This window comes from Scyliorhinus torazame, chromosome 3 (genome assembly GCF_047496885.1).
Source record: "Scyliorhinus torazame isolate Kashiwa2021f chromosome 3, sScyTor2.1, whole genome shotgun sequence".
Lineage (NCBI taxonomy): Eukaryota > Metazoa > Chordata > Chondrichthyes > Carcharhiniformes > Scyliorhinidae > Scyliorhinus > Scyliorhinus torazame.
This window is the reverse complement of record NC_092709.1, coordinates 245,412,362-245,439,239: the sequence shown is the minus strand read 5'-3', so window position 1 is coordinate 245,439,239 and position 26,878 is coordinate 245,412,362. Positions and strand designations below refer to the sequence as shown.

At 45.3% G+C, this 26,878-nt stretch overlaps 1 protein-coding gene across 1 annotated transcript in view; it reads left to right on the top strand.

Annotated features, from left to right (window-relative positions):
* The window catches only part of parp8 (poly (ADP-ribose) polymerase family, member 8), a 629,329-nt gene that overhangs the window by 200,607 nt on the left and 401,844 nt on the right, over positions 1–26,878 (top strand). The window contains exon 3 of the mRNA XM_072497074.1: positions 17,720–17,757. Coding sequence (XP_072353175.1) covers positions 17,720–17,757 — 38 coding nt within the window. The remainder of the gene's footprint in view (positions 1–17,719; positions 17,758–26,878) is intronic.

Here is a 26,878-nt window from a genome sequence, read left to right as displayed (position 1 = left end):
GAATGAGCGGCCGATAGCGAGGTCTGGCAGCTTCCACCCGCCCCCCCCCCCTCCTCCCCCCCTCCCCCCCCCCTCCCATAACACAATTCCATCCCCCACAACACAATTCCACCGCCATCACAGAGTTTTTTGGGTCAACCCTTCCCCACAAACCCAGCACCAGATACCCCCATTACTGTTACACCCCCATAAGAGAGCCCCCTGCCTGGAAGCCCCCATTACAGAGACCGATGCCTGGAAGGCCCAATTACAGAGCCTCCTGCCTGGAAGCTAGAGGGAAGTCCAGACAGAGACAGTGAAAAATATCACTGCTTTAAAATTCATCTGTGCAATACCCCTGCTGACTCAGGCAGAGAAAGCAGGACCTATTCATTCCTAGAAAGGAAAAAGAACATCAGCTGGGTTTAAATCCCCTCAGAACTTTGGTCGTAGGGCTTTAATTGGGAAATTAAGTCTGTGATTGACAGGTTACACACAGCCAGCAGTCTGGGTTGTTTAATCTAATTTCCTTTCACGCTTGATTGGATCTCAAGTAGCCTGCTTTGAAACTAACCACAATGTTTATCAACATCTCGCGATGATTGACAGCGCTTGGATCACATCAAAATCAGTTAAGTGCTCTCACCTCTTCTTTTTTTTGTGAAAGCACTTAACTGCCTTTGATTTTTGGATGGTGCTGGATTCTCTGCCACATCGGGATCTCAACTACGGGCAGCACAGATTCCAGCCCTTTATCTGTTCTTCGGTAACTCCCAGAGCAACAGAGTGAAATAAACCTTCCTACAAATACATTGCTCACGAGCAAATTTGAGGAAACACCTTTTAAAGTGTCCATGACAGTATGTTCAGATGCATTAATTCCATCTGGGGCTGGTTTAGCACACTGGGCTAAATCGCTGGCTTTTAAAGCAGACCAAGGCAGGCCAGCAGCACGGTTCAATTCCCATACCAGCCTCCCCGAACAGGTGTCGGAATGTGGCGACTAGGGGCTTTTCACAGTAACTTCATTTGAAGCCTACTTGTGACAATAAGCAATTTTCATTTCATTCATCTTTCAGATGTTGCAGAACCAACTTTTTTGAGTTTATTGGTACACAATTTAAGATTTTCTTCACATTGTCCAGTTATTATGGTTATTTTCTAGAGTTAGAGTAGATGAGACATGCATGTATGTCCCTAATGGGCGGCATGGTAGAGTGGGCTGCATGGTAGCGCAATGGGTAGCACTGTTGCTTCACAGCTCCAGGGTCCCAGGTTTGATTCTCGGCTTGGGTCACTTTCTGTGTTGGGTCTGCACATTCTCCCTGTGTCTGCATGGGTTTCCTCCGGGTGCTCCAGTTTCCTCCCACAAGTCCCGAAAGACGTGCTGTTAAGTGAATTGGATATTCTGAATTTTCCCTCTGTGTACCTGAACAGGCGCCAGAATGTGGCGACCTGGTGCTTTTCACAGTAACTTCATTGCAGTGTTAATGTAAGCCTACTTGTGACAATAAAGATTATTATTATTAATAAGAGTGCTTTCTGTTGGGGCAGCACGTGGTGCAGTGGTTAGCACTGGAACTATGGCGCTGAGGACCTGGGTTCGAATCCCAGCCCTGGGTCACTGTCCGTGTGGAGTTTGCACATTCTCCTGGTGTCTACGTGGGTTTCACCCTCACAACCCAAAGATGTGCAGGTTAGGTGGATTGGCCATGCTAAATTGCCCCTTAATTGGAAAAAAAATAATTAGGTACTCTAAATTTATTTTTTAAAAGAGTGCTTTCTGTTGAGAGGACAGAAAGACTTTGCACAACCACTGGACACCTTTACAGCCAATGAAGAACTTTTGAAATGTAGCGTCTGTTGTGCAGCCAATTTTAGCATTGCAAGGTCTGACAAACGGTAATGTGATAATGACTAGATAATCTGTTTGTGTGATACAATATTGGCCAGGATACCAGGGATAACAACCCTGCTTGTGTTTTAAATAGTGTCATTTCAAATCTTTTGCAATGACAGATGGAGACTTGCTTAAACATCTCACCAAAAGATGACAGCTCTGAAGATGCAGCAGTCCCTCAGTAGTGTATGGACTGTCAGATTGAATTTTGTGCTCAAATCCTGGAGTAGAACTTGAAAGCTGAATCTCTTGAAGCAGAGGGGATAGTGCTACCAATTCAACCATAGCTTCCACCCTCAATGCAAGCAGTTGTACCGATCATAGTTGGGGATTGGTATATTCTGAGTGTCCTTTCAACAATATACAGACAAAATACTGTGGATGCTGGAAGTCTGAAATACAAACAAATGTTGGTAGGACTCAGCAGACAGCATTGGTGAAAAAGAAGCAGATTTTCTGCTCAATGATCAATCATCTGAAAGCGAAGTTCATTTGCTCAGTTACCTTCTAATGTTATTATCCAGCAGATGCTAATTGCTGTGCAAACCAAGTTCCACAGGGAAACTTGGCCCATCTATTATCATCCTTCTGTTTTATTCCCTGACAATGAGAATATAAATTTTCTGAATTCAGAAGCCACAAATTCCAATAACACCCTTGGGATTTTAAATTAAATTAAAACATTTATCAAGAAAAGAAAACTTAAACATACAAAATTACAGTTATAGAGTTGAAATTAGCCTAACAAAACATTCCCCCAAAAAAACTTTGTGCTTGATCAGACTCAGTAATAAACACCCTTTTCGGGAACAATCACTTATAGATGTTTAACTGTAAACATTCAAGGAATATTACCACAATGCTGTAGGAATGGTATATTACAGAGGTTCTCAATATCTCCCACTTGGCTGTGCAAATTCAGGCAACTTCAAAACATCAGACTGCTATTTTGCAACCTCAATACTTTTCATCATTGATTCCATTATTTTTTAACATCTTAGAAACTTAACTTGTCCAGACATAAAGGGCGGGATTCTCCGATCGGCGACGCTGAAATCGTGTTCGGCGATCGGCTGCAGAATCCCCGTTCACGACCAAATCGGGGGCGGCACTGCCTTCGCAATGCTCTGCCCCCTCCAAAGCAACATACTCTCCGAGTACGCGTGCGCTGTACTGATGGCCTCAGGACATTGCCTAAGGCCCGACCCCGATGCCCTGCCCCCGACTTGCCTAGTTCCCGTCGCTCGCATGTGGTCTCATCCGTCGTGAACTCGGCGTGGCAGCTGCGGACTCAGTCCAGCGTTGCCACAATCGGGGGAGGGTCGATCCGTGGGCAGGGGATACTTTGCCATGGGAGACTTTGCCAGGGGCTGGGGGCACTGTTGGAGGGTGGTCCGGGGCGCATGAGCCGGCAAAATGGGAGGCATTATTTTGCAGACGGGTCCGCGAGTAGCCGGCGCCATGTTGCATGGCGAAGCAACTGCAGGCCGCCGCCGTGCACATGCGCGGTCACGGACCCAGCAATTCTCCGGGCTGTATCAGCAGCTAGATCCGGGTGCTCTATGCTGCCTTGATGCTAGCCCCCAGCCAAACGGATGATCGGTGGCTGTTTTACTCCATTTTTTCTGTTGTAAAACGCCACTATTACACGCCGGCGTGGGGACAGAGCCTCAAAATCGGAGAATCCAGCCCAAAATCTTTTCCCAATTGTTCCCACTTTTTGGTTAAATAAATGTAATAACCTTGGCGTATTTATTGAAAAGTTGTTCACCCTTTTACTTCCTTATAAAATTTAACAGCTTAAAATCCAAACTCTCACTTATCTATGCAAATTTATACTCATTGCTTATTTACTTAAAAAAAATAACTTGCCGCCCTCACTTCAAATGCAAGCCTTTATCATATACATTCCTTTCATGTCCTAAACCTTGTAGACAATCTATCTGCAGTTTAATCAAATTATATTCACACACAGATACAAGCTTGCTTTACAGAATGACGCAACAGACCTCTAATATTGAAAAAATAATGTCACACCAGGGATTTATAATGATAAATTGAAAACACAGAAGTTTCAGTTTAGTCCAGTTCTATCAGCAGGATAAAGGGTGCAAATGTTGGCGATCTGCCTGCATTAGTCAGTGCTAGAGTGCATTCTATTCATAGAATGAGTCTGAACTTACATGGTTTATGATGTCAAATGATTGGAGTTGGCACAAATTTGTTTTCATAAAGGAAGTGTGGCGTTTGGCACTACTCCGTTAAGAAGATTTTGCTAAGTTTGTTGAAAAAGTAAGATAGAGAGTTGCAGTCTTACTGAGGCATTTTGTCTTTAAAGGAGCAACTCGGCCTGAACTGTTTTTATAAAGCTGTAGAATGTACAGAAATTGAATCTCCCCTTCAGCAAGTGTTGCCTTAACAAACCAGCTCTAGTGCTCATAGAATCCCTACAGTGCAGAAGGAGGCCACCCGTCCCACCGAGTCTGCACCGACCCCCCGAAAGTGCACCACACTTAGGCCTGCCCACATCTCCACCCAATCCCCTCAACCCCACCCAACCTGTACATCTTTGGACACTAAGGGGCAATTTTTCATGGCCAATCCACCAAACCTTCACATCTTTGGACTGCGTGAAGAAAATGGAGCACCCAAAGGAAACCCAGGCAAACAGAGGGAGAATGTGCAAATTCCACACATTCACCCAAGTCCGGAAATGAACACGTGTCCTTGGTGCTATGCGACAGCAATACTAACCACTGTGCCACCATGCTGCCACAGACGACACATTCCAAAACCTTCATCAGACTCTGTGCAGGCACAGTAGTCCTAACACATCACTCCTATCTCAGTGTATGGCTAACAACAGAGGTAGCTTTGTCCATCATTCACCGACTCTGTCAGTGCTTTATAAGCTCGAATCCTCACAAATCATATAAAGACTCCACCAAGAGCACATCTGTATTAATAGTTCACCGAATCACAAAAGTATTATGGCGCAGAAGGGGGCCATTCAGCCCATTGTATCTGCAACGGATCTCCAGATTAGCATTATGACTTAGTGCATTTTCCCCATACCCTTACATATTTTTTCTATACAAATAATCATCGTTCTTCTTCTTCGGCAATCATTCACTAGCGAGAATGATTATCCACCGAAGAAAGTCCTTGTCATTGGCCGGCCAAGGGCTCTGTGGGTCCTTGTGTGGCCGATGAGCCTGATCCCAGCGGCGCATCTCTGACCGGACATTTGGCAGATGTTTCCAGGAGGTGAGATTGGTCCTTGAATTCGAGATGTCTGGCATTCCTTTCATAGGCTCCATTTCCGGACCTCCTCTTTCCGAAATTGAACCAGCCTCCACCACACTTCCAGGCAGTGCATTCCAAACTCTGGGTGCAGGCTTCTTTGCAAATTGCTTTAAATTTGTGCCCTCTGGTTCACAATTATGTTACAAGTAGGAACAGTTTTTCCCTCTCTACTCTGTCCAGCCCCCTAATAATTTTGAACATTTCCATCAATTTCCTTTTAGCCTCTCCAGGGAGAACAGTCCCAAATTCTTCAACCTATCCTCATAACTGATGTTTCTCATCCCTGAGTCAATTCTTGTGAACCTCCTCTACACTCTTTCCAATGCATTCACATCCTCCCTAGTGTGGTACTCAGTACACAATACTCCAACTGAGGGTCTAGCCAATGCCTTGTATAAGTTTAGAATAATCTCCTTGCTCTTGTACGCTATGCTCTTATTACAAAAGCCCAGGATGCTGTTTGCTTTATAACTGCTCTCTCTACCTGTCCTGCCACCTTCAATGATCGATGCACATGACCCAGGTCCCTCTGCTCCTGCACCCTCTTAAGAATCGTAGCCCTTATTTTATATTGTCAACTCATGTTCTTCCTACCAAAATGCATCATCTCACACTTTCCTGCATTGAAACTCATCTGCCCACTTCACCAACTTGTACGTGTCCTTTTGAAGTTCTACATTGTCCTCCTCAGTTTACAATAATTCCAAGTTTTGTGTCACCCACAAAATTTGTGCCCACTGCACACCAAGATCTAGATCATTAATCATGGCTGACTTTAATCTTCTCATGTATTGGGAAAATCAGCTTGGAAAAGATAGTCATGAGGAAGAATTCATTAAGTGTATCCGGGACCATTTCCTAGAATACTATGTTGTGGTACCAACTAGGGATCAGGTTATTTTAGGTCTGGTAATGTGTAATGAGGCAGGTTTAATAAGCAATCTCGGAGTAAAAGATCCACGAGAAACAGTGACCATAACGTGATATAATTTAGCATTCAGTATGAGTCAGAAACAACTGTGCTGAAGTTAAATAAGTGCAATTACAATGGAATGAGGGCAGGAGTTGGCTGGAGTTTAGCAGAAAAGACTTTCGCTCAGCAATGGCAAATGTTTATGAAAATAGGTCATGAGTCACAACAAAGGTATATCTCAGTGAGAAAGACGGATCCTAGGAAGGGAGAATTTAACCAAGGTTAACCAAGGACATGAAGGATAGTATGAAACTGAAAGAAAAAACATCCAATTACGCAAAGATTACTGGTAAACCAGAGGATTGGAAAACTGCCAATGTAATTATTCAAAAAAGGAAGGAGACAAAAAACACGTATGGGCCAGTTAGCTTAATACCCGTCATTGGGAAAATGTTAGAGTCCATTATAAAGGATGTAATAGCAGAGCGTTTTGAAACACATAATATAATCAAGCAGAGTCAGCATGGCTTCATGAAGGGAAAATCATGCCTGACAAATTTATTAGAATTTGTTAAAGTGCCAATGAGCAGGGTAGATAAAGTAGAACCAATACATGTAATATACTTGGATTTCCAAAACGCATTTGATAAGGTGCCGCCCAAAAGGCTAAATAATAAGACAAAATCCTATGGCATGTGGGTAGTATATTAGCATGGGTAGAGGATTAGCTAATTAATAGAAGACAAAGAGTTGAGGAAAAGAGGCTTTTTTGGATGGCTACCTATAACTACCAGAGTGCCACAGGGATTAGTGCTGGGGCCACAATTATTGACAATATATATTAATTACTTGGACAAGGGAAGCAAATGTACTTTTGTCAAGTTTGGGGATGATACAGAAATAGGTGGGAAGGAAATTGGTGAGGATGGCACCAAGAGTCTACAGAGGAATATGGACATGTTAAGTGAGGGGGCAAAAAAACCTGGCAGATGGAATGTAACATGGGAAAATGTGAAGTGTGCACTTTGGTAGGAGGAATAAAGGAGATAATATTATTTAAATCAAAAACTATGGTGATAGGGTTGGAAAGTAGATCTGAGGAGTATCATATCAGATCAGTCATGAACTCATTGAATGGCGGACCACACTCAATGGGCCGAAGAGCCTACTTTTGCTCCTACGTCTAATGATGTTATCATTAATATCAATCAGGAAAAACCTGTGTCCCAATACTGACACCTGGGGAAGTCCACTACAAACCTTGGGTGGGATTCTCCCATCCTGCAGCAGTGTCCACGCCGTCGTAAACGCCGTTGCGTTTTACAACGGAACGAATAGGCCACTGTCAGGAGTAATTCTGGCACCTACAGGGGGCCAGCACGGCACTGGAGTGGTTCACGTAGCTCCAGCTGCCACTCCCAGCATGAACTGTGCGCCGCGGGATCCGCGCCTGCACAGTAGCGCCTTTGCCAACATGCACATGCGCAGTGGCGCCGGCACCAACGCGCGCATGCGCAGTGGCCTCCTTCAACGCGCTGACCCCGACGCAACATGGCGCAGGAGTACAGGGGCTGGCGCGTGGGAAAAGAGGCCGGGGGACAGAGAGGCCGGCCCGCCGATTGGTGGGCACCGATCACGGGCAAGGCTGCATCAGAGGCCCCCCCTGGGGTCGGAGACTCCCCCCCCCCCCACCCCACAGGCCACCATCTGACCCTTGCATGCAGAGTTCCCGCCGGCTGCGAACAGGTGTGGCAGGCGCCGGCGGGACTCAGTGTTTTAACTGTAGCCGCTCGCACCATACCGGGCCGAGAATCGGCAGACCGGCCGCGTAGAGCAGCCCGCAACCGGCGCCGTGCCAAACACGCCGGCGCCAATGGCGCCGATTCTTCTCTTTGCGGAGAATCGCGTGCTGGCGTCGGGGTGACATGGCCCGGTCGCGGAGATTCTCCGGCCCGGCCCCGGGCTGAGAGAATCCTGCCCCCTTATTCCAGCCTGACAAATATCCATTGACTATTACTCTCTGTTTTCTATTACTCAGCCTATTTTGTATACACGTCGCTATTTTCCTTTTTATTCCATGAGCTATAACCTTTCTCACAAGTTTGTTGTGTGGCATTGTATCAAATGCCTTTTGAAAGTCTATGTACAGCACATTCACAGCATTACCCTCATCGACTCTTTCAAAACACTACAGCAAGTTAATTAAACATGATTTTCTCTTCAGAAATCCATGTTGGCTCTTTCTAATCAACCCACATTTTTCCAGATGACAACTAATTCAATCCAAATAATTATTTCCAGAAGCTTCCCCACTGCTGAAGTTAAACTGACTTGTTTGTAATTGCTGGGCTTATCCTTGCAACCTTTTTTGAACAAAGGCATCATAGCTGCAATTCTTCAGTCCTCTGGCACCTCCCCCACATTCTGGAATTATTGGAAGATTATGACCAGTTCTCCTACAAGTTCCACTCTCACTCCCCTCAATATCCTTGGATGCATCTTCTCTGGTCCTGGCGCCTTGTCAGTGTTCAGTACCGACAGTCTATCCAGCACTTTCTCCTTATCAATTTTGAATCCTTCTGGTTGCTGAGTTCACATCAGGAATGAGTGATCCTGGATAGGTGACAGCCAAAGCTGTGTAGACTACTCCCCAAGCCAACATTCTGTACCCTCAGACCTTGAGTTTGCAAACTAAAATCAAATATAGAATTGCACATTTCTTTAGTTGGTTTTGTCTAAATCTAACAACTAACTTAATGTCATTTATAAAGAGAACTTTTCAAACAATTTGGCAGGTTTGTTATTTTAGGCGGATTAGTTTGCAGCAGTGTGTGCAACCATAATAGCAAAACCATATTTCACAGCATATCCACAGCAATATGATGGATTTCATAAGCTCACCTACATTCCAGTTAATGCAGGATGATGCACAGCCACAACAGTTGGAATTGCTCATAAACATCTATAATGTAAAAACTAGTTTTCAAAATATGTCCCCCAGTGAATTGAAGGGTGAGCATGTCCACATTTTTTTTTGAAAGGCAAAGTTATCCGACTGCAATTTTAAGTGCATAAAAGTAACCTTCAAAGCACTCACTTTTACTTGGACTCTGTCTGACAGATGGGGGTGAGCTGTTTGATAGCTTGTCTCAGTCCCCAAATCTCAGAGGTACACTTTCTCGTACCATCCAGTGCGGAATTCACCATGGCTGAGATGAACAATTCAACTGGCCATTAAAAGGTCCATTGATCCCTGGGCGGGAAATTCTGGTCCCTGGGCAGGCGGGACTGGAAATACTTGCCCATGTATTTTGATGGTAAACATTAACTCCCACAATTCTAACTCATTGGGCGGAATTTTCCCTTTTTTCTTCCAAGTGCTGGGCTCAGGTGAGGAATGCGGCGGACAGCACACCAGCAGCGTTTCTCGCCATTTGGGCAGTACTTGGAAGAAGAAAAATATGGAGGCGGGCCCAAACCATCATGCTGGTGGGGCGAAAAAAGCCAGTAACGTTGAGATTTCCAATAAACAGCACCCCCAATCCGTTTGGGGGGAAAAAAGAGGAAACACTCCAACGTACACGGGAAATGCCCTTCCCCCCCTCCCCCTCCCCCTCCCTACATTCCCCACTCTCCCCTTCCCCCCCTCCCCCCATTTCTCCCCCCTACGGTCAGCTGTCATCTATCTGCCCAATCTCCTAACTTGTCTGTGAGATTGGATTGGATTGGATTTCATTTATTGTCATGTGTACCAAGGTACAGTGAAAAGTATTATTCTACATACAGTCCGGATAGATAGTTCCATACATTATAAAAAATAGGACATACATAAATACAAAATGTAAATCCATAGACACAGGCATCGGGTGAGCTTAAGGAGTGTGGTACTACTCAATAGAGAAGATGTGTGAAGAGATCAGTTCAGTCCATAAGAGGGTCATTTAGCAGTCTGGTAACAGCGGGGAAGAAGCTGTTTTTGAACCTTTTAGTGCATGTACTCAGACTTTTGTATCTCCTGCCCGATGGAAGAAGTTGGAAGAGAGAATAACCCGGGTGGGGGGAGTCTTTGATTATCCTGCCCACTTTCCCAAGTCAGCGGGAGGTACAGGCAGAGTCAATGGATGGGAGGCGGGTTTGCATAATGGACTGGGCTGTGTTCATGATTCTCTGTCGTTTCATACGGTCTTGGGCTTAGCAGTTGCAATACCAGGCTGTGATGCAGCCAGATAGGATGCTTCTTGTGGTGCACCTGTAAAAGTTGGTAAGAGTCAATGTGGACATGCTGAATTTCCTTAGTTTCCTGAAGAGGTTTAGGCGCTGTTATGCTTTCTTGGTTGTAGTGTTGACGTGGGTGGACAGGACAGAATGTTGGTGATGTGCACACCTAGGAATTTGAAGCTGTCAACCACCTCCACCTCGGCACCATTGATACAGACAGGGGTGCGTATGGTATGCTTCCCTAAGCCAATGACCAGCTCCTTAGTTTTAATAAGCGGATAGCACACAATACTCATACATAGACTCATCTGCACACTTCATATGAAATATTGTGAGGGTGGAGCTAACCATTAATATTGGTAGCTGAGTCTCGACTTTGGTGCTGTTTTCAGGCGCACGTGCAACAGATAACAGAGCTCCGTCGGCAGCTATTTGCTGATTCTGTATGAAGACAATCATTGGTTGTTGCCGCCAATTAACGTATGGTGGCTGCCTTTTACTCAGGCTGCCTGAAATAGTGTGATTGGAATGCACCTGAAGAACCATTCAGCATTGTGGTTAGTGAGGTCTTCACTGATATTCATTTCTTTAGTTCTGCTAGCACAGCCTCCCTTGAGAATTGGAGCCTGCACAGGCATAAATCCGCTGTCAAAGTTCCAGTGGGGGAGCTATTGGCAATGGTAATAAAACTATGGGAAAATGAGAAGACTGCTGAACAATTGTCACATGCTCATGAAGTGTCAGCAGAAAATGAAACAAAGCTGAATAAAACTGGTGCAGAAATAGCATTTATAATGTTACCTCAGGGACATTATGGACTGGTATAGGCTCTTCAGCCCCTTGAACTTGCTCCATTATTCAGTTAGATCCTGGCCTTTCTGTATTTCAACTCTAGTTGCATGTTTTTCTTCCATGAGGGGAAAATTTGTTTGCAGAGTGCTGCTACTATTGATGCTGCACAGACTTAAATCCATTTCCCAATGGGCAAGCAGCATCTTGGGGTCCACACAGCATTCTTTTGATACAATTGTGCAACAGAAGTGTTGCGTACTTATTTTAATATTCCTGCCCCTCTTGTCTGCCTCGTGTAAATGTATTGTCTCAATTCACTATGTGCCACATATTTATTAAGCATACAAATGCCAAATATTGCTCCTATATACCGACATTTTTATAGCAACTCACTTATCTGGCATCTTATGAAATCTATTCTGAAAACCCATAACGACAAATACCATTGGATTTGCTTTATTCTGTGATTTCCTTCGTAAATTAAATTAAGCCTGACCATTGAAAATCCATGCTGATTATTTTTGATTACTCCATGCTGAAGTGTTCACTAATTTCATCCTGTATTATTAGAGACATTAGGGATTGTATTTTGAGTGTGTGCTGGTGATTCCTGTCACACAACGTCAGTGGTTGACTTCCTCCCCCAGCATTTGCCCTCCCCCAGCAAGGATGTAGTTTATGGTGTTTATAACTTACTGACATTTTTAAAAATTCGTTGGATGTGAATGTCACTGATCAGACCAGCATTTATTGTCCATCCCTAATTGCTGAAACCATTTAAGAGTAACCTACATTGCTGTGGGTTTGGGGGTCACATGTAGGCCAGACAAGCCCTAAAGGGCTCCAGTTGAGGTTTCTTTGGAACAATCGAACTGTTGACAATGGTTTCACGGTTGAAGTTCAAATCTCACTATATGCAATGGTGGGATTCAAAACAGGTCCCCAGAGCATTACTCCAGGTCTCTGGGTTACCAGTGCATTGACAATACCACTATGCCACTGCCTCCCTTGCTGATCACTTCGTCTCCCTTGCACAGTATTTGAGCACAATTCCCATTCCAATGCTTTTCAGTGCCCTCACTGCCTGCTCCTCAATGACTCAGCTTCTCCGAACATGGCATTTCAGCAGCAGTACAATGTGATGTTATCTGCACAGATTATTGGCCGGAAACGATGGAACATTTTACAATGTTTTCAAAATGTTAAGGAAGCTTAGCTTGAGTGTGAATGGTCACGTGCTGTATCATTGAATCACTTAAAGCAAATGCGGGTGGAACAGTGCAACTTACATTTTTGGGGCCCCCGCATCCTCCCTCCTTGCGGGGCCCCCACTACCCATCCCGCCCTGTGATGATGTGGCAGACAGCCCCAATTGGGATCATGCTTCTCCCCAAATGATGTCAAACTCCACCTCCAATTGTGCCAACACCTTCCTGATCCCACTGCCTGATCCTGCTCACCCATTGCAAGCCACAAAAAACCCCAAAATTTCACAAATCACTATTTAACTGCTTTAGTGTTTTTTTAACTTATGAAAAAAAACCTGTAATTGATTCATTGAAATCCAAGCTTGCCTGTTGTCAGCATGATGATGGGGTGGTCTATATTGTGATCTGTGTGTTTTGAGGTGAGTATACATGAACTGGCTGATGAGCAACAGGATGGAGAAATCAGCTGATAATATCATTGCAACACAGCACAGGCCAATGCAGGATGGAATGAGCCAGAAATATTCCAATGTCGGAGCAAAGGCTCCAATAAAGTGGAGTGTACAATCTAAGTCTAATATCAGTGACTTTGCTGGCAGCTGTCATGGCAGGATTTCATGCTTTATCCAGAAGAAACTTTCTGAAGACTAGTATTGAGAGCAATGGGGGATGGTGCTGACTCATCAGTTATAACTGTCTGCATGTGACTACCAGCCATTATTTCAGACCAGCTTAAGTTCTCTCTTGAAGATCAGAATTTAGTCTGGCAAACAAGGTAGAGCGAAAGATTTTTTTGACTTCTTGCTTCATCAGTTGTTTGCAATCCATGGCACAGTGGTTAGCACTGGGACTACGGCGCTGAGGACCCGGGTTCGAATCCCAGCCCTGGGTCACTGTCCATGTGGAGTTTGCACATTTATCCCATGCCTGCGTGGGTTTCACTCCCACAACCCAAAGATGTGCAGGTTAGATGGATTGGCCATGCTAAATTGCCCCTTAATTGGGAAACAAAAATAATTGGGTACTCTAAATTTACAAAAAAAAAAGTTCTCCAGTTAGAGTACTCATCGACAAATGATTGTTTCCCTTAACTAGGGTCAGAGAATAATTTGCAAAGGCAACAATAGATTGCTGCACAGGTTTCCAAAAAAAATCAACCAATTTCTGCTTTCTGTCATGCCATTTCTCTTCACCTTCAGAAAATGGGACTCATGAAGACTTTGAACATAATTTTGGCCTCGAACCTCAAACCCATTTCTCAATTGTTCCATTTTACCTATGTTCTCTGGTCTATTTATTACAAAATATTCAATCATACTCCACAACCCAAAAATGTGCAGGTTAGGTGGCTTGCCCCTTAATTGTAAAAAATATGATTGGGTACTCTTAAAATTTATTTTATAAAAAATAAATTTATGCCCACTTAAGGGTTGCATCCTGCAGCAGCTGGTATTAACCAGTGGAGAGGTTGGCCATGCGGGCATCATGACAAGCAAACCTGTGCAGTGTTGCTTGCCCCCGTAGGGATCCCTCATTCAATCCCTGATGAGGAGACCCCAGCATCGGAAAGGGATGTCGGCTGAGAGTCATTCCGATGCCGTTGCTGTTGACCCACTTCCCCAGTGACCCCCATGTCCCAAACTGCCCCCCCCCCCCATCCATCACTCACCTGTGTACTGGGAAACAGTGGCAAACTAGACCTTGTGTAGGTGTCATGTCATTAGCAGCAACCGTCACCCCAGTGGCACTGTAATTCAATAGATACCAACAGCTCGTGGGGGGGGGGGGGGGTGTCAGTGAAAGCTCACCACTGTCCATTTAAGTGCCTCTGTGACACTCAATACAGCAAGGCTTTTCTAAAAGAAACAATACAGTCGTCACCGATGGGTAAGATCCACCATTAGCTCCATTAAATACCACCCGTAGTTCTTCTTTAGGCAGATGCTGTATCAACAAGCTTTTATAAAAGTAGTATGCTTAACTTGCTATCTTGGGTGAAATGTGATGTTGTTGCTCTTCTCTGCTGAAAGCGCACTGACAGAAATTTCCAATCTGATTGTTCTGATAAATATCAGTTTCAGCTTTAACAGAGTAGGGCCACATTGAGAGTGAGTGAAGAGCTCTCGGATCTCCCTCATTCTTTATCAGTGGCAGCAAATTCCCAATGCAGGCAAAGCTTATATATGTAAGTTTCTCATTCATGTTTATGTCTTCATGTTCCTGTGCTTCTAGACAAGCAAAAGACAACTCCATTCAATCTGTGAATACAATTTACACGCATTTGTGGTAAAGAAGTTCAACAATTGTAGCAAGGAAGACTTCCAGTCATAATTGATGGCCCAGTACCTTGACAGCAGGAAAAGCATTATTTTGAGGGCTGACCAGTTGATGGCAAAGAAGCCTGATATGTGACATTGATTTGAGTACCTAATATAAAGATGTCTAATTTTTCAAGTAGATCTTTATGACACAACCATGGAGGGGGCGGCTTCTGACTAACAGTTCAATTTTTGAGTCTGCTTATGATTAAATATTTACATCCAACTCAAAAACTAATTTGTATTTCTTGAACTATTTAGTTCTTGTCCATTTCTGTTACTCTCTTCTCCTTTTCTCAACTGCTTCACTTCTGCCTGCTTCTCTCTCTCCCCTAATCTTTTTATATTTTGTCTTCCAATGTAATTTCTTCTCCTTCATTTTTCTCCCTCTACTATCCTTTTCACTTCAGTCACTCTCTCGTTATTGTTAGCCCCACTCTTTACCACCTCACTTCTGACTCTGATTCACTTCAAAATCCCAGTTCCTCTCCTTTGTTTTATCTCACTCTTTCCTTCACCAGTGATTCTCTGTGTCTTTTTATTTTAAGACCGACTCTCCTGTTTGTCTTTTCTGCTGAGGACAGGGAGCCATAACTGCACTGGGATTAAAATATTGGGACAAACCAGAAACAGTAGTGTTGAGATTCACATGAGTTGGCAAGTAACATACTCTGGCAAACTGACCCTTCCAGTACAATAACAAAGTGAGGTCATACACATGATATTAATGAAAAGCATAAAACATTCTGGAGGATCGAAAATATAAATCAGCCTCTCAACCCTGCCAACAATTTTGGCAGGAGCACAGTAAGCTGAAACAATATAGCTCCATCTCCCGATATCCTTTGATTGCCACTTCAAGAAGCCACCATGTCTAAAGAGCATTCCTGGTACCAGATTAGGTAACAGACACATCACAAGATGTAATGGTAGGACTTTCCACAACACTTGAACGCTGATGTCTGCCATGTTGATAAGTCACAAATAACAAATTAGATGCATCCAAGGATACTGAAGAAAGTAAGGGCAGAAATTGTAGAGACATGAGCTATGATCTTCCAATCCTTCTTGGATACAGGAGGAGTGCAAGAGGACTGTTCCATCCTTGCTCAAAAAAGCGTGTAAGGATACATTGAGCCACTATAGGCAAGTCAAATTAACCCTGCGATGGGAAAAGTTTGAGGAATGATACTTTAAGTCAAAATAAACAGTCACCTGGACAATGCAATAATTAAGGAAAGCCAACACCGATTTGTTAAGGGCAAATCATCTTCAACTAACTTAATTTTTCGGTGAGATAATGAAGGTAATGTGGTTGATGTGGTCGACATTGATTTTTGAAAGGCATTTGATAAAGTGCCACATAACAGGTTTGTCAGCAAAGTTAGAGCTCATGGACTAAAAGGGAGAGAAGCAGCATGGAACAAAAATGAGTTGAGTGACAAGAAGCATAAAGATGAACTTCATGGTCAAATGGATGGACAAGTGGCAAATGAAATTTAATGCAGAGAAGTGTTAAGTGATCCGTTTTTGTAAAAAGGATGGGAGAAAGTAAAGGGTACAATTTTAAACAGGGTGCAGGGGCAAAGAAACTTGGAGGTATATGTACAGAAATCATTGAAAGTGGAAGGAAAAACCAGTAAAACGTGGAAATGATGGGCACCTGTAAATTAAACTGGTCTTGTATACCTCCAGTGTTTCTGGTGCCAATACAACATATTTTTATGGGGATTTAGAAAATTTTAATTGATTTTTCCTTTACAAAAGCAGGAAAGTTCTGATAAACCGGTATAAAATAACTATCTGGCCTTCTGTGTCCAGTTCTGGGCACCACACTTTAGGAAGGATATGAAGGCATTTGAGAGGATGTAAAGAAGATTCATAAGAATGGTTCCAAGGATGAGGAACTTCAGTTAAATAGGAGAAGCCGGGTCTGTTCTTTTTGGAGAATAGAAGAATACGAGACTTTTGAGAGAAAATATTTTGTAGTTCGGTTTTTAGAATCTTCATCATGGTGAGAGTTTTTTTTTCATGTATGAGACTGATAGCAGACCAATATATAAAATGGCACAGTTATGTCTGTTGCATTTAGAGTGTGTGTGTCTGTCTATTTAGATGTGGTGATAGCTTTTTTCATAGCAGCACAGCAACGACCGAACAACTTTCTGCTTGTGTTCAGAATACACAACTGGTGTATGTTTGTGGTTTCTGGACTTTCCCTGCTTTGTATAGAAACAGGCCTTTTTCAGAAGCAATATTGATGGCAAGTAAAGGATTAACTTCTTCACCTTTAGTGTCCAGAGTTCAAATTCCTTTTACCAATGAGGGATTTTCTAAAATCTGTGTATGTATATTTGAAAATTGAAGAATTTGTTCTTTTGCATTGAACTTTCTTTGCTTATAATAGCAGACAATCTGGTACTTGTGGTTAAGTGTTTTATTTTATAATTTCATAGCAGTCATCCATCTGCTGTTACTGGACTGATATGTGAAAACTTTTGTTTTTTCTTTAATATTTGACAACTTAGTAATCTCCAGTACAATCCCCTGGTCATAGAATGATTGTTAGTTATCAATAGTATAACATGCAACTGCTTGCCTTTCAAAGAGGCACTTCACCACATGAATAAATGAAACAAATTGTTTTTATTTGTTTGTGAATACTCGATCCAATGGTATAAATGCACTTTATACTATTTGCTTATAATGTCACCATAACAACACTCAGATCTTCTCAATTTGCCCCATTGCAATCAAAATAGAATTTGCAAAAGCAAATTCGGATAGTCCGTCTTTAATAACACAACAAATTATTTATGTATTTTAATGTCAGTATAATCTTAAAGCAGAGATAAAGCAACAAAATTTAAAAGTTTATTACAATCACTTCAAGAATACAATTTCTTTGTTAATGACAAATTGAATAACTTTGTGGTAATTTTCCACTTAGCAGGGGTGACGATATAACTATGTCAATATGAAGTTGAAATTGTCTAGGTGAATGAAGGCAAGGGATATGGGAATAAAGTTGGTAATTCTGAGCTGAGTTATCTGTTCTAATTATTGATATTTTTCTCCTCAACAGGGTGTCCTATTCAGTTCACGTCTCCGAGGATTATCCAGGTACTGTTTTCTGAAAATCCTTAAAAGAGCATGGTAGATATGTATCACATCTGAGTGTCACTGCACTATGTTGAACTGGCTGTTTGAATGTCTGCTAATTGGTCCTTCCCTCAACTGGTCGCCTGTTATCATCAAATGGAAGGTAGACCTCAGGCTGGCAGAAATTGTTAATATAAATTGCTTACCAGTGTTAACTTGTAACCAAATGTCTGTTGTGCATTCAGCGTGTAAGTGAGATGTGAACTGACCTCGAGTAACGTTCAGCTGACTCAAATTTGATCTGACTACTGGGGTGAAAGGTCTCAATGGGGCTTGTAAACAAATCCTTGCAAATACTTTAAGAGTGCACAACTAAAAATGTGTCAAACTTCCTTTCATACAGCCAGAGCATATTTTTTCATGGTAAAAATATCACATTGGCTAATCCTGGAGAAAAACTTTCACGCTCAGAAATACTTTTACAAATCAACCAATTACAAAGTTTGATTATTAGTCTTCGCATCCTTTTGTTTCTTTCTGCCTCTGTTAGTTCTTTTTTAATATTGTCAATAGCACAGAATGGTCTCAGTAACTCCTCCAAACCAGCACCCCAATGAGATCATCAGCAAAAATATTCCCAAGTAATCTACTGAAGCCTGATTAAGCTTGTAACACAATTTTATATTTTATAACTTTTCTGTTTAAGTCTTTGGTTTATTGAAATGCCTCTAAAAACAATGACTCAGATTTCTGATGGGGCGCAGTTCATGTTAGAAGTGCATCAGGCAAGACTTGCAAATAAAATGAAATTGACTGCACTGATTTTTCCCAATGTTAGCTCAATTGTTATACAGAGGCTGAACTGTGGACATTGTTAAATCCTCGCCAGTAGCTTGCCCATTGCATTTCGCAAACACTGGGCTGAATTTTCATTCTGGGGTGCTGAAACTGCCTTCAGGATGAAAGTTGGGTTGGGGACCACAAATGCCATTGGTGGGACCACAAGGGAATTTTAACAGAGACTGCCAATTAAGTGATGGTCTGCGGGAACCTGGTCCAACTGATGACAGCAGGATGGCTCCCAAGTTCGGAAGGCTATGGGAGGATTTCAAGCAGTCAAAAATCTACAGCGCCACCACTGGAAGTGGGAGCTGCTGAAGCATGGCCATTTCTAGTCACTGGCTTCAAAACAGGTAAGTAAGGAGGACAGAAGTGATAGTGCCTTCGGAGATTGGGAGAAATCCTCATACAGTAAAGGCCACCACTGTTGATGCAGTCATTTTTTGCAATAGGTTGGAGCCTCCGAAGGTTAGCATAGTTTCACTTACGGCCACCAAATGCAATTGACACTCCATGCACTAGATTGAAAATATGATCAGCATCAGGAGAGTGGCCATAATTAAATCCAACTCCTCTATAATCCTGTGGAGGTAGGAACTTGGCATAGAGCTGGCCCAACAGGACTTTCCACCCCCATGATTCTAGTCCATGGGCCAGTGAAAAATTAACCCACTAATCTGTTACAGGATATAAATGTGTGGATAGCTTAAGAATCAGGCACATTGAAAACTGGTTTTCAAAAACGAGTCTGAAGGATTGCTACTGAAAAATATCTGTTGGTTCTGCAGAATGGGGCAGGAACCAAAGTAGAGTGAAAGCATTTCTGGAGGGCTGTTTGGGCCACAGTGGTGGAGGCTAAAAATCTTCGAGTTAACTAAAAGGATCAGATACTTAAAAAAAAAAAATTTAGAGGACCCAATTATTTTTTTTCCAATTAAAGGGCAATTTAGCGTGGTCAATCCACCTACCCTGCACATCTTTGGGTTGTCTGGGTGAAACCCATGCATACATGGGGAGAATGTGCAAACTCCACACGGACAGTGACCCAGAGCCGGGATTCGAGCCCAGGTCCTCAGTGCCGTAGTCCCAGTGCTAACCACTGCGCCACGTGCTGCCCTAGAATCAGAAACGGTTGATAGCAGGTGTGTGGTGACCAAGTGAGAAGGAATGAACTGGCTCCCCTTTATTCAACTTCCTCGGTTTGTCACAAGAAAGGTTTACGTTTTCTTTTCATGCGGTGTGCCTTTTCCAAATCAGAATGTATTTCACTATTTAATCTGTGTGAGCAATAAGGAGCCAATCAAACACGATTTATTGAGACAAAGAAAGAAAAAGGGCAGGATTCTCCACCTGCTGGAATTTCCTGGGTGGCGCGCCCTCGCCAACAGTGGGATTCTTTGTTCCCACCGCCTTCCAATGGGATTTCCCATTGTGGCCACCCCATGCCAGCGCAATGGAGAATCCTGCTGGCAGACAATCCTGCTGCAAATTTATTGACCGCCATACCTGAGAAACTTAATAAAAACACAAAGTTAAGCATTCAGACCTCATGTGGTATAGGCTACACAGACACACCACACACACACAGACACACACACACACACACAGCTGTGGTCAATTTGAGTTAGCTGGTTTCTAGGATGTGATCAGATGTCGAAGATGTTGCAATTATTATGAGATCTCGTGCACTGGAAGATTTTTGATAGAATTGGTTTCTTGAGCCGGGCAACGTGTTCATTCTAAAAGAGAGATAGGGAGTTTATGAGCAGCCCTCAGCTTAATTCCTCTGCTGAAGACTTTCTGGACATCATCTGTGTCACTTGCAATTTCTCTTCAGTGGCTGTCAGCCCTGCCTTGAAGTACAATACCCGCTGTATATTTCCAATAGGTTTAGGGTGGATCTGTCTGTGTAGTCCTTGTTTCAATACTTATTGAGTCATAACGTTTTACAACAAGGAAAGAAGCCCTCCGTCCTCACCGACTATCAAGCACCTAACTATTTTAATCTTATTTTTCAGCACTTGTTCCGTAGCCTTGTATTCAATGACATTTCAAGTGCTCATCTAAATACTTCTTAAAAGTTGTGAGGGTTCCCGCCTCAACACCCTTTCAGACATTGAGTTCCAGATTCCAACCACCCTCTGGGTAAAAAAGGTTTTCCTCACATCTCCTCTAAACCTGCTGCCCATTACCTTAAATCTGTGCCCACTAATTATTGACCTCTCCACTAAGGCGAAAAGTACCTTCCTATCCACCCTATCTATGCCCCTCATAATTTTGTACACCTCAATCAGGTCCCCCTCAGCTCCAAGGAAAACAACCCCAGCCTATCCAGTCTCTCTTGACAGCTGTAACGATCCACTCAGGCAACTCCCTGGTGAATCTCCTCTGCACCCTCACCAGTGCAATCACTTCCTTTCTATAGTGTGGTGACCACAACTGCACACACTCCAGCTGGGACCTAACCAGCATTTTATACAGCTCCAGCATAACCTCCCTGTTCTTATATTCAGCGCTTGGTTAATAAAGGCAGGGATCCCACTGGCCTGCTAAACCACCTTATCTACCTGTCCTGCTATCTTCAGAGATGTGTGAACATGCACACAAAGGTCTCATTGATCCTCTGTACTTCCTAGGGTCAGGCCATTCATTGTATATTCCCTTGGCTTGTTAGCCCTCCCAAAATACATTACCTCACACTTTTCAATGTTAATTTCCATTTGCCACTCTTCTGTCCATCTAACCAGCCCGTCTACATCATCCTATAATCTAAGGCCTTGCTCCTTACTTTTTATCGCACCACCAATTTTTGTGTTATCTGCAAATTTACTTATCATACCTCCTACGTCCATGAATGTGTATTAGATCATGAATGTATACCACAAACAATAAGGGACCCAGCACCAATCCCTGTGGAACGCCACTAGACACAGGCTTTCAGTCACAAAAACAACATTTAACCATCACCCTCCTACCACTAAACCAGTTTGCCAAATTGCCCTGGATCCCATGGACTCTTATCTTCTTTATCAGCCTCCCATGTAGGACCTTGTCAAAGGTCTCACTAAAGTACATGTAGATTACATCAACTGCACTACCCTCATTTACACATCTAGTTAACTCTTCAAAAAATTCAGTCAAATTTGTAAGACCTGATTTCCCTTTGACAAAACCATGCTGACTATCCTTCACTAATCCTTTCCTCTTCAAGTGAAAATTAATCCTGTCCCTCAGAATTTTTCCCAGTAGTTTCCCTACTACTGAAGTTAGATCACTGACCTGTTTCCAGCTTCGTCCCTACTTCCCTTCTTGAATAATGGAATTACATTAGCTGTGTTATCATCCTCTGGCATCTCTCCTGTGGCCAGTGAAGCTTTTACAATTTTTATCAGAGCCCCTGCAATCTCCTTCCTTGCCTCCAACAACAACTTAGGACACATCTCATCTGGCCACGGTAATTTATCCACTTTTGAGCCTGTTAAAACCGTTCATATTTCCTCCCCCTCAATGTTAAGTCGTTCAAATAAATCACAATGTGCCTCCCTGATTTCTATACCTACATTATGTTTCTCCATAGTGAACACAGATACAAAGTACTCATTTAAAACCTCACTTATATCTTCGTTTCCACACACAAATTGCCATGTTGGTCCCTAATGAGCCCTATTCTTACCCTGGTCAACCTCTTGCCCTTAAAATACAAAGAACAAAGAAAGGTACAGCACAGGAAAACGCCCTATGGTCCTCCAAGCCTGCGCTGATCATGCTGCCCTAACCTAGAACTTTCTCCACTTCCAGAGTCCATATCCCTTTATTCCAATCCTATTCATGTATTTGTCAAGACGCCCCTTAAACAGCACTATTGTACCTGCTTCCACCACCTTCTCCCGCAGCGAGTTCCAGGCACCCTCTATCCAGTGTAAAAAACTTCCCTTGCACACCTCCTCTAAATTTCGCCCCTCACACCTTAAACCTATGTGTGGTAAACCACTGTTACACCTATATTAGGTGATGTAAGGTAGGACCTGTACTACAGGTTCGCCGGTAGTCCCTGACTGCTGGCTCTGCCCAGTAGACGGAGTATAAATATGTGTGTCCTCCATGCAGTAGCCATTTCGCCAGCTGCTGTGGGAGGCCACACATCTTAGAGCAATAAAGCCTCAGTTGTATTCAACTCTCGTCTTTGTACAATTGATCGTGCATCAATTTATTGCTCTAAGATTTTCAGAAGATGGACCTCCGCATCAAGCCGGATCTCCAGCAGCTGGATCCGCAATCAAGCAACGCCAAAAAGGACTTTCAGCACTGGCTAGCTTGTTTCGAGGCGTACATCAACTCAGCACCAAGCCCTGTTCCGGAGGCTCAGAAAATACAGATCCTGTACTCAAGGTTGAGCTCCAACGTCTTTCCGCTGATTCAGAACGCGCCAAACTACGCCGAAGCCATGACGCTACTTCAAGAAAATTACGCCCAGAAGACGAACATGCTCTTTGCCAAGCACAGACTCGCCACTCGCTCTCAACTCCCTGGTGACTCCATAGAAGACTTCTGGCGGGCCCTAATCCCACTAGTCCAGGACTGTGACTGTCAGGCCGTTACGGCTACGGAACATTCAAACCACCTTATGCGGGAAGCTTTTGTTACAGGGATTGGGTTGGACCTCATATGCCAGCAATTTCTAGAGGGAGCCACGCTCAATCTCACAGAGACAAAGAAGCTAGCGCTCACTATGGCGATCACCTCACACAATATCCAGGCCTACACCCCCAGCCGCGCAGCCCACCCCTCCTACGCATCGTGGACCCCACAGATGGCCGCCCCAGAGGGGGCCTTACTCAGCCAATACGCCTGTGCCACGCGCCAGCCAGCGAACCACGGGGGTCCCCGATGTTACTTTTGCGGCCAGCAGAAACACCCCCGCCAACGCTGCCAGGCCCGCACTGCCCTTTGTAAGGCTTGCGGTTAGAAGGGGCACTTCGCCGCGGTGTGCCAGGCCCGTGCAGTCGCCGCTATCACCCCCGCCCCCCTCGTTTATGGACAATGGGTGCCGCCATCTTCACCTCCCCAGACCACGTGCGGCCAGTGAGCGCCGCCATCTTCTCCCTCTCAGACCAAGCACGGCCAGTGGGCACAGCCATCTTCCCCTCCACGCAACACGTGCGGCCCATGGGTGCCGCCATCTTTTTCAACCCCCGCCACGTGCGGCCCATGGGCGTCGCCATCTTGTCCTCCCCATGATCTTCAGGCACCGCCATCTTGTCTCCCCCACGGCTCATGGGCTCCACCAGCGTTCCAGGAACCGTGCCCCCCGGGCACCCCATCATCCGACACCAGCGACGACCAACCATGACTCGCCTCAGTGATCATCGACCACTCTCGTCCGCACAGCCTGGCTTCCGCATCGACCAGCGTTAAAATCGATGGACACGCGACCTCTTGCCTGCTGGACTCGGGGAGCACCGAAAGCTTCATCCACCCGGATACGGTAAGGCGCTGCTCCCTCGTGGTACACCCCGCCAACCAAAGAATCTCCCTGGCCTCCGGATCCCATTCCGTGGCGATCCGGGGGTACTGTACAGTCACACGCACGGTCCAGGGCGTGGAAATCAGCGGCTTCCGCCTCTACTTCCTCCCTAACCTCTGCGCTGCCCTACTACTCGGCCTGGACTTCCAGTGCAACTTCCAGAGCCTAAGCCTGAAATTCAGCAGGCCCCTACAACCCTTCACTGTGTGCGGCCTCTCGACCCTAAAGGTCGATCTACCTTCCCTCTTTGCAAATCTAACCCCGGATTGCAAACCCTTCGCCACCAGGAGTAGACGGTACAGCAACCAGGACAGGGACCATCATCAGGTCCGAGGTCCAGCGGCTGCTTCGGGAAGGCATCATCGAGGCCAGCAACAGCTCCTGGAGAGCACAAGTGGTCGTAGTTAAAACTGGGGCGAAACACAGAATGGTCGTGGACGACAACCAGACCATCAATCGGTACACACAGCTCGACGCGTACCCCTTCCCACGCATATCTGATTTGGTCAATCAGATTGCACAGTACCGGGTCTTCTCAATGGTAGACCTCCTCCGCCTACCACCAGCTCCCCATCCGTAAAGCAGACCGTCCATACACTGCCTTCGAGGCAGACGGTCACCTCTATCACTTCCTCAGGGTTCCCTTCGGCGTCACCAACAGGGTCTCGGTCTTCCAAAGGGAGATGGACCGAATGGTCGACAGGTACAGTTTGCGGGCCATCTTTCCGTACCTAGATAACGTCACCATCTGCGGCCAAGATCAGCAGGACCACGATGCCAAACTTGCCAAATTTCTCCACACCGCCACTCTCCTAAACCTCACCTACAACAAGGAGAAGTGCGTGTTCAGCACAAACTGCTTAGCCATCCTCGGCTATGTGGTCCAGAACAAAGTTCTAGGGCCTGATCCCGACCGCATGCGCCCTCTCATGGAGCTCCCCCTCCCCCACTGCCCCAAGGCCCTCAAACGCTGCCTGGGGTTCTTTTCATAATACTCCCAGTGGGTCCCAATCTATGCGGACAAGGCCTGCCCACTCATACAGTCCACCCATTATCCCCTGACGGCCGAGGCTCAACAGGCCGTCGCCCGTAGCAGAGCCGATATCGCCAAGGCTGGGATGACTGTAGTAGACGAGATGCTGCCCTTTCAAGTGGAGAGCGACGTATCAGGCGTCGCCTAGCCGCCACCCTCAATCAGGCAGGCAGACCTGTGGCGTTCTTTTCCTGCTCCCTCATTCCTCAGAAATTCGGCACTCATCTGTCAAAAAAGAGGCCCAAGCTATCGTTGAAGCTGCGTGGCATTGGAGCCATTACCTGGCCAGCAGGCGATTCACTCTCCTCACTGACCAACGGTCAGTAGCCTTCATGTTCAATAACACACAGCGAGGCAAGATCAAGATTAATAAGATCTTGAGGTGGAGGATCGAGCTCTCCACCTGCAATTACGAGATTTTGTATCACTCCGGCAAGCTCAACGAGCCCCCAGACACCCTAAACCGAGGTACATGTGCCAGCGCACAAGTAAACCGACTCCGGGCTCTGCACGTCAGCCTTTGTCACCCGGGAGTCACACAGTTGTACATTTCATAAAGGTCCGCAATCCGCCCTACTCCGTCGAGGAAGTACGGACAATCACCAGGGACTGCCAGGTCTGTGCGGAGTGCAAGCCACACTTCCACCAGCCGGACCGTGCCTGTCTGTTGAAGGCCTCCCACCCCTTTGAGCGCCTCAGCAAGGATAACAAAGGGCCCCTCCCCTCCAACGACCGTAACACGTATATTCTCAGTATGGTCGATGAGTACTCCAGATTCCCCTTCGCCATCCCATGCCCCGACATGACGTCTGCCACCGTCATCAAAGCCCTCAACACAATCTTTGCTTTGTTCGGTTTCCCCACCTACATCCACAGTGACAGGGAATCCTCCTTCATGAGTGATGAGCTGCGTCAGTTCCTGCTCAGCAGGGGTATCGCCTCCAGCAGGACGACAAGCTATAACCCCCGGGGAAACGGACAGGTAGAGAGGGAGAACGGGACGGTCTGGAGGGCCGTCCAACTGGCCCTATTGTCCAGGAACCTCCCAGCCTCCCACTGGCAGGACGCCCTCCCTGATGCATTACACTCCATTCGGTCACTACTGTGCACCGCCACTAATAACACACCCCATGAACGTCTCTTTGCCTTCCCCAGGAAGTCCACATCCGGGGTGTCGCTCCCGACTTGGCTCGCAGCTCCAGGACCCGTCGTTCTCCGTAGGCGTGTTCGAATTCTCAAGGTGGACCCATTGGTGGAGAGGGTGCAGTTGCTCCATGCGAACCCCCAGTATGCCTTCATGGCATACCCCGACGGCTGCCAGGATATTGTCTCCCTAAGGGACCTGGCACCAGCAGGTTCCCCACACACACACGCCTCCGGCCAGGCGCCACCCTCCTCGCCCACGGCGCACCCAGCAGCAACCCCCCTCCAGGACCATCCGTCCTCCCCCTGCCCATGCCCGAGGATGAATAGGATTTCAGCATGCTCCTGGAGTCACCGAAGACCAGACCACCATCGTCATCGGCGCCACCACTACGTCGCTCCCAGCGGCACATCAAGGCCCCCGACCGGTAGAATCTCTAACTGGTCCACTGGACTTCAAAAGACATTTTTCTTCTCACAAAAATTGTACATGTAAAATTCAGTTGTTGTATATAATTCTCCACCACCCACGCCGGACTCAATTTTAACAGGGGGTGAATGTGGTAAACCACTGTTGCACCTATGTTAGGTGATGTATGGTA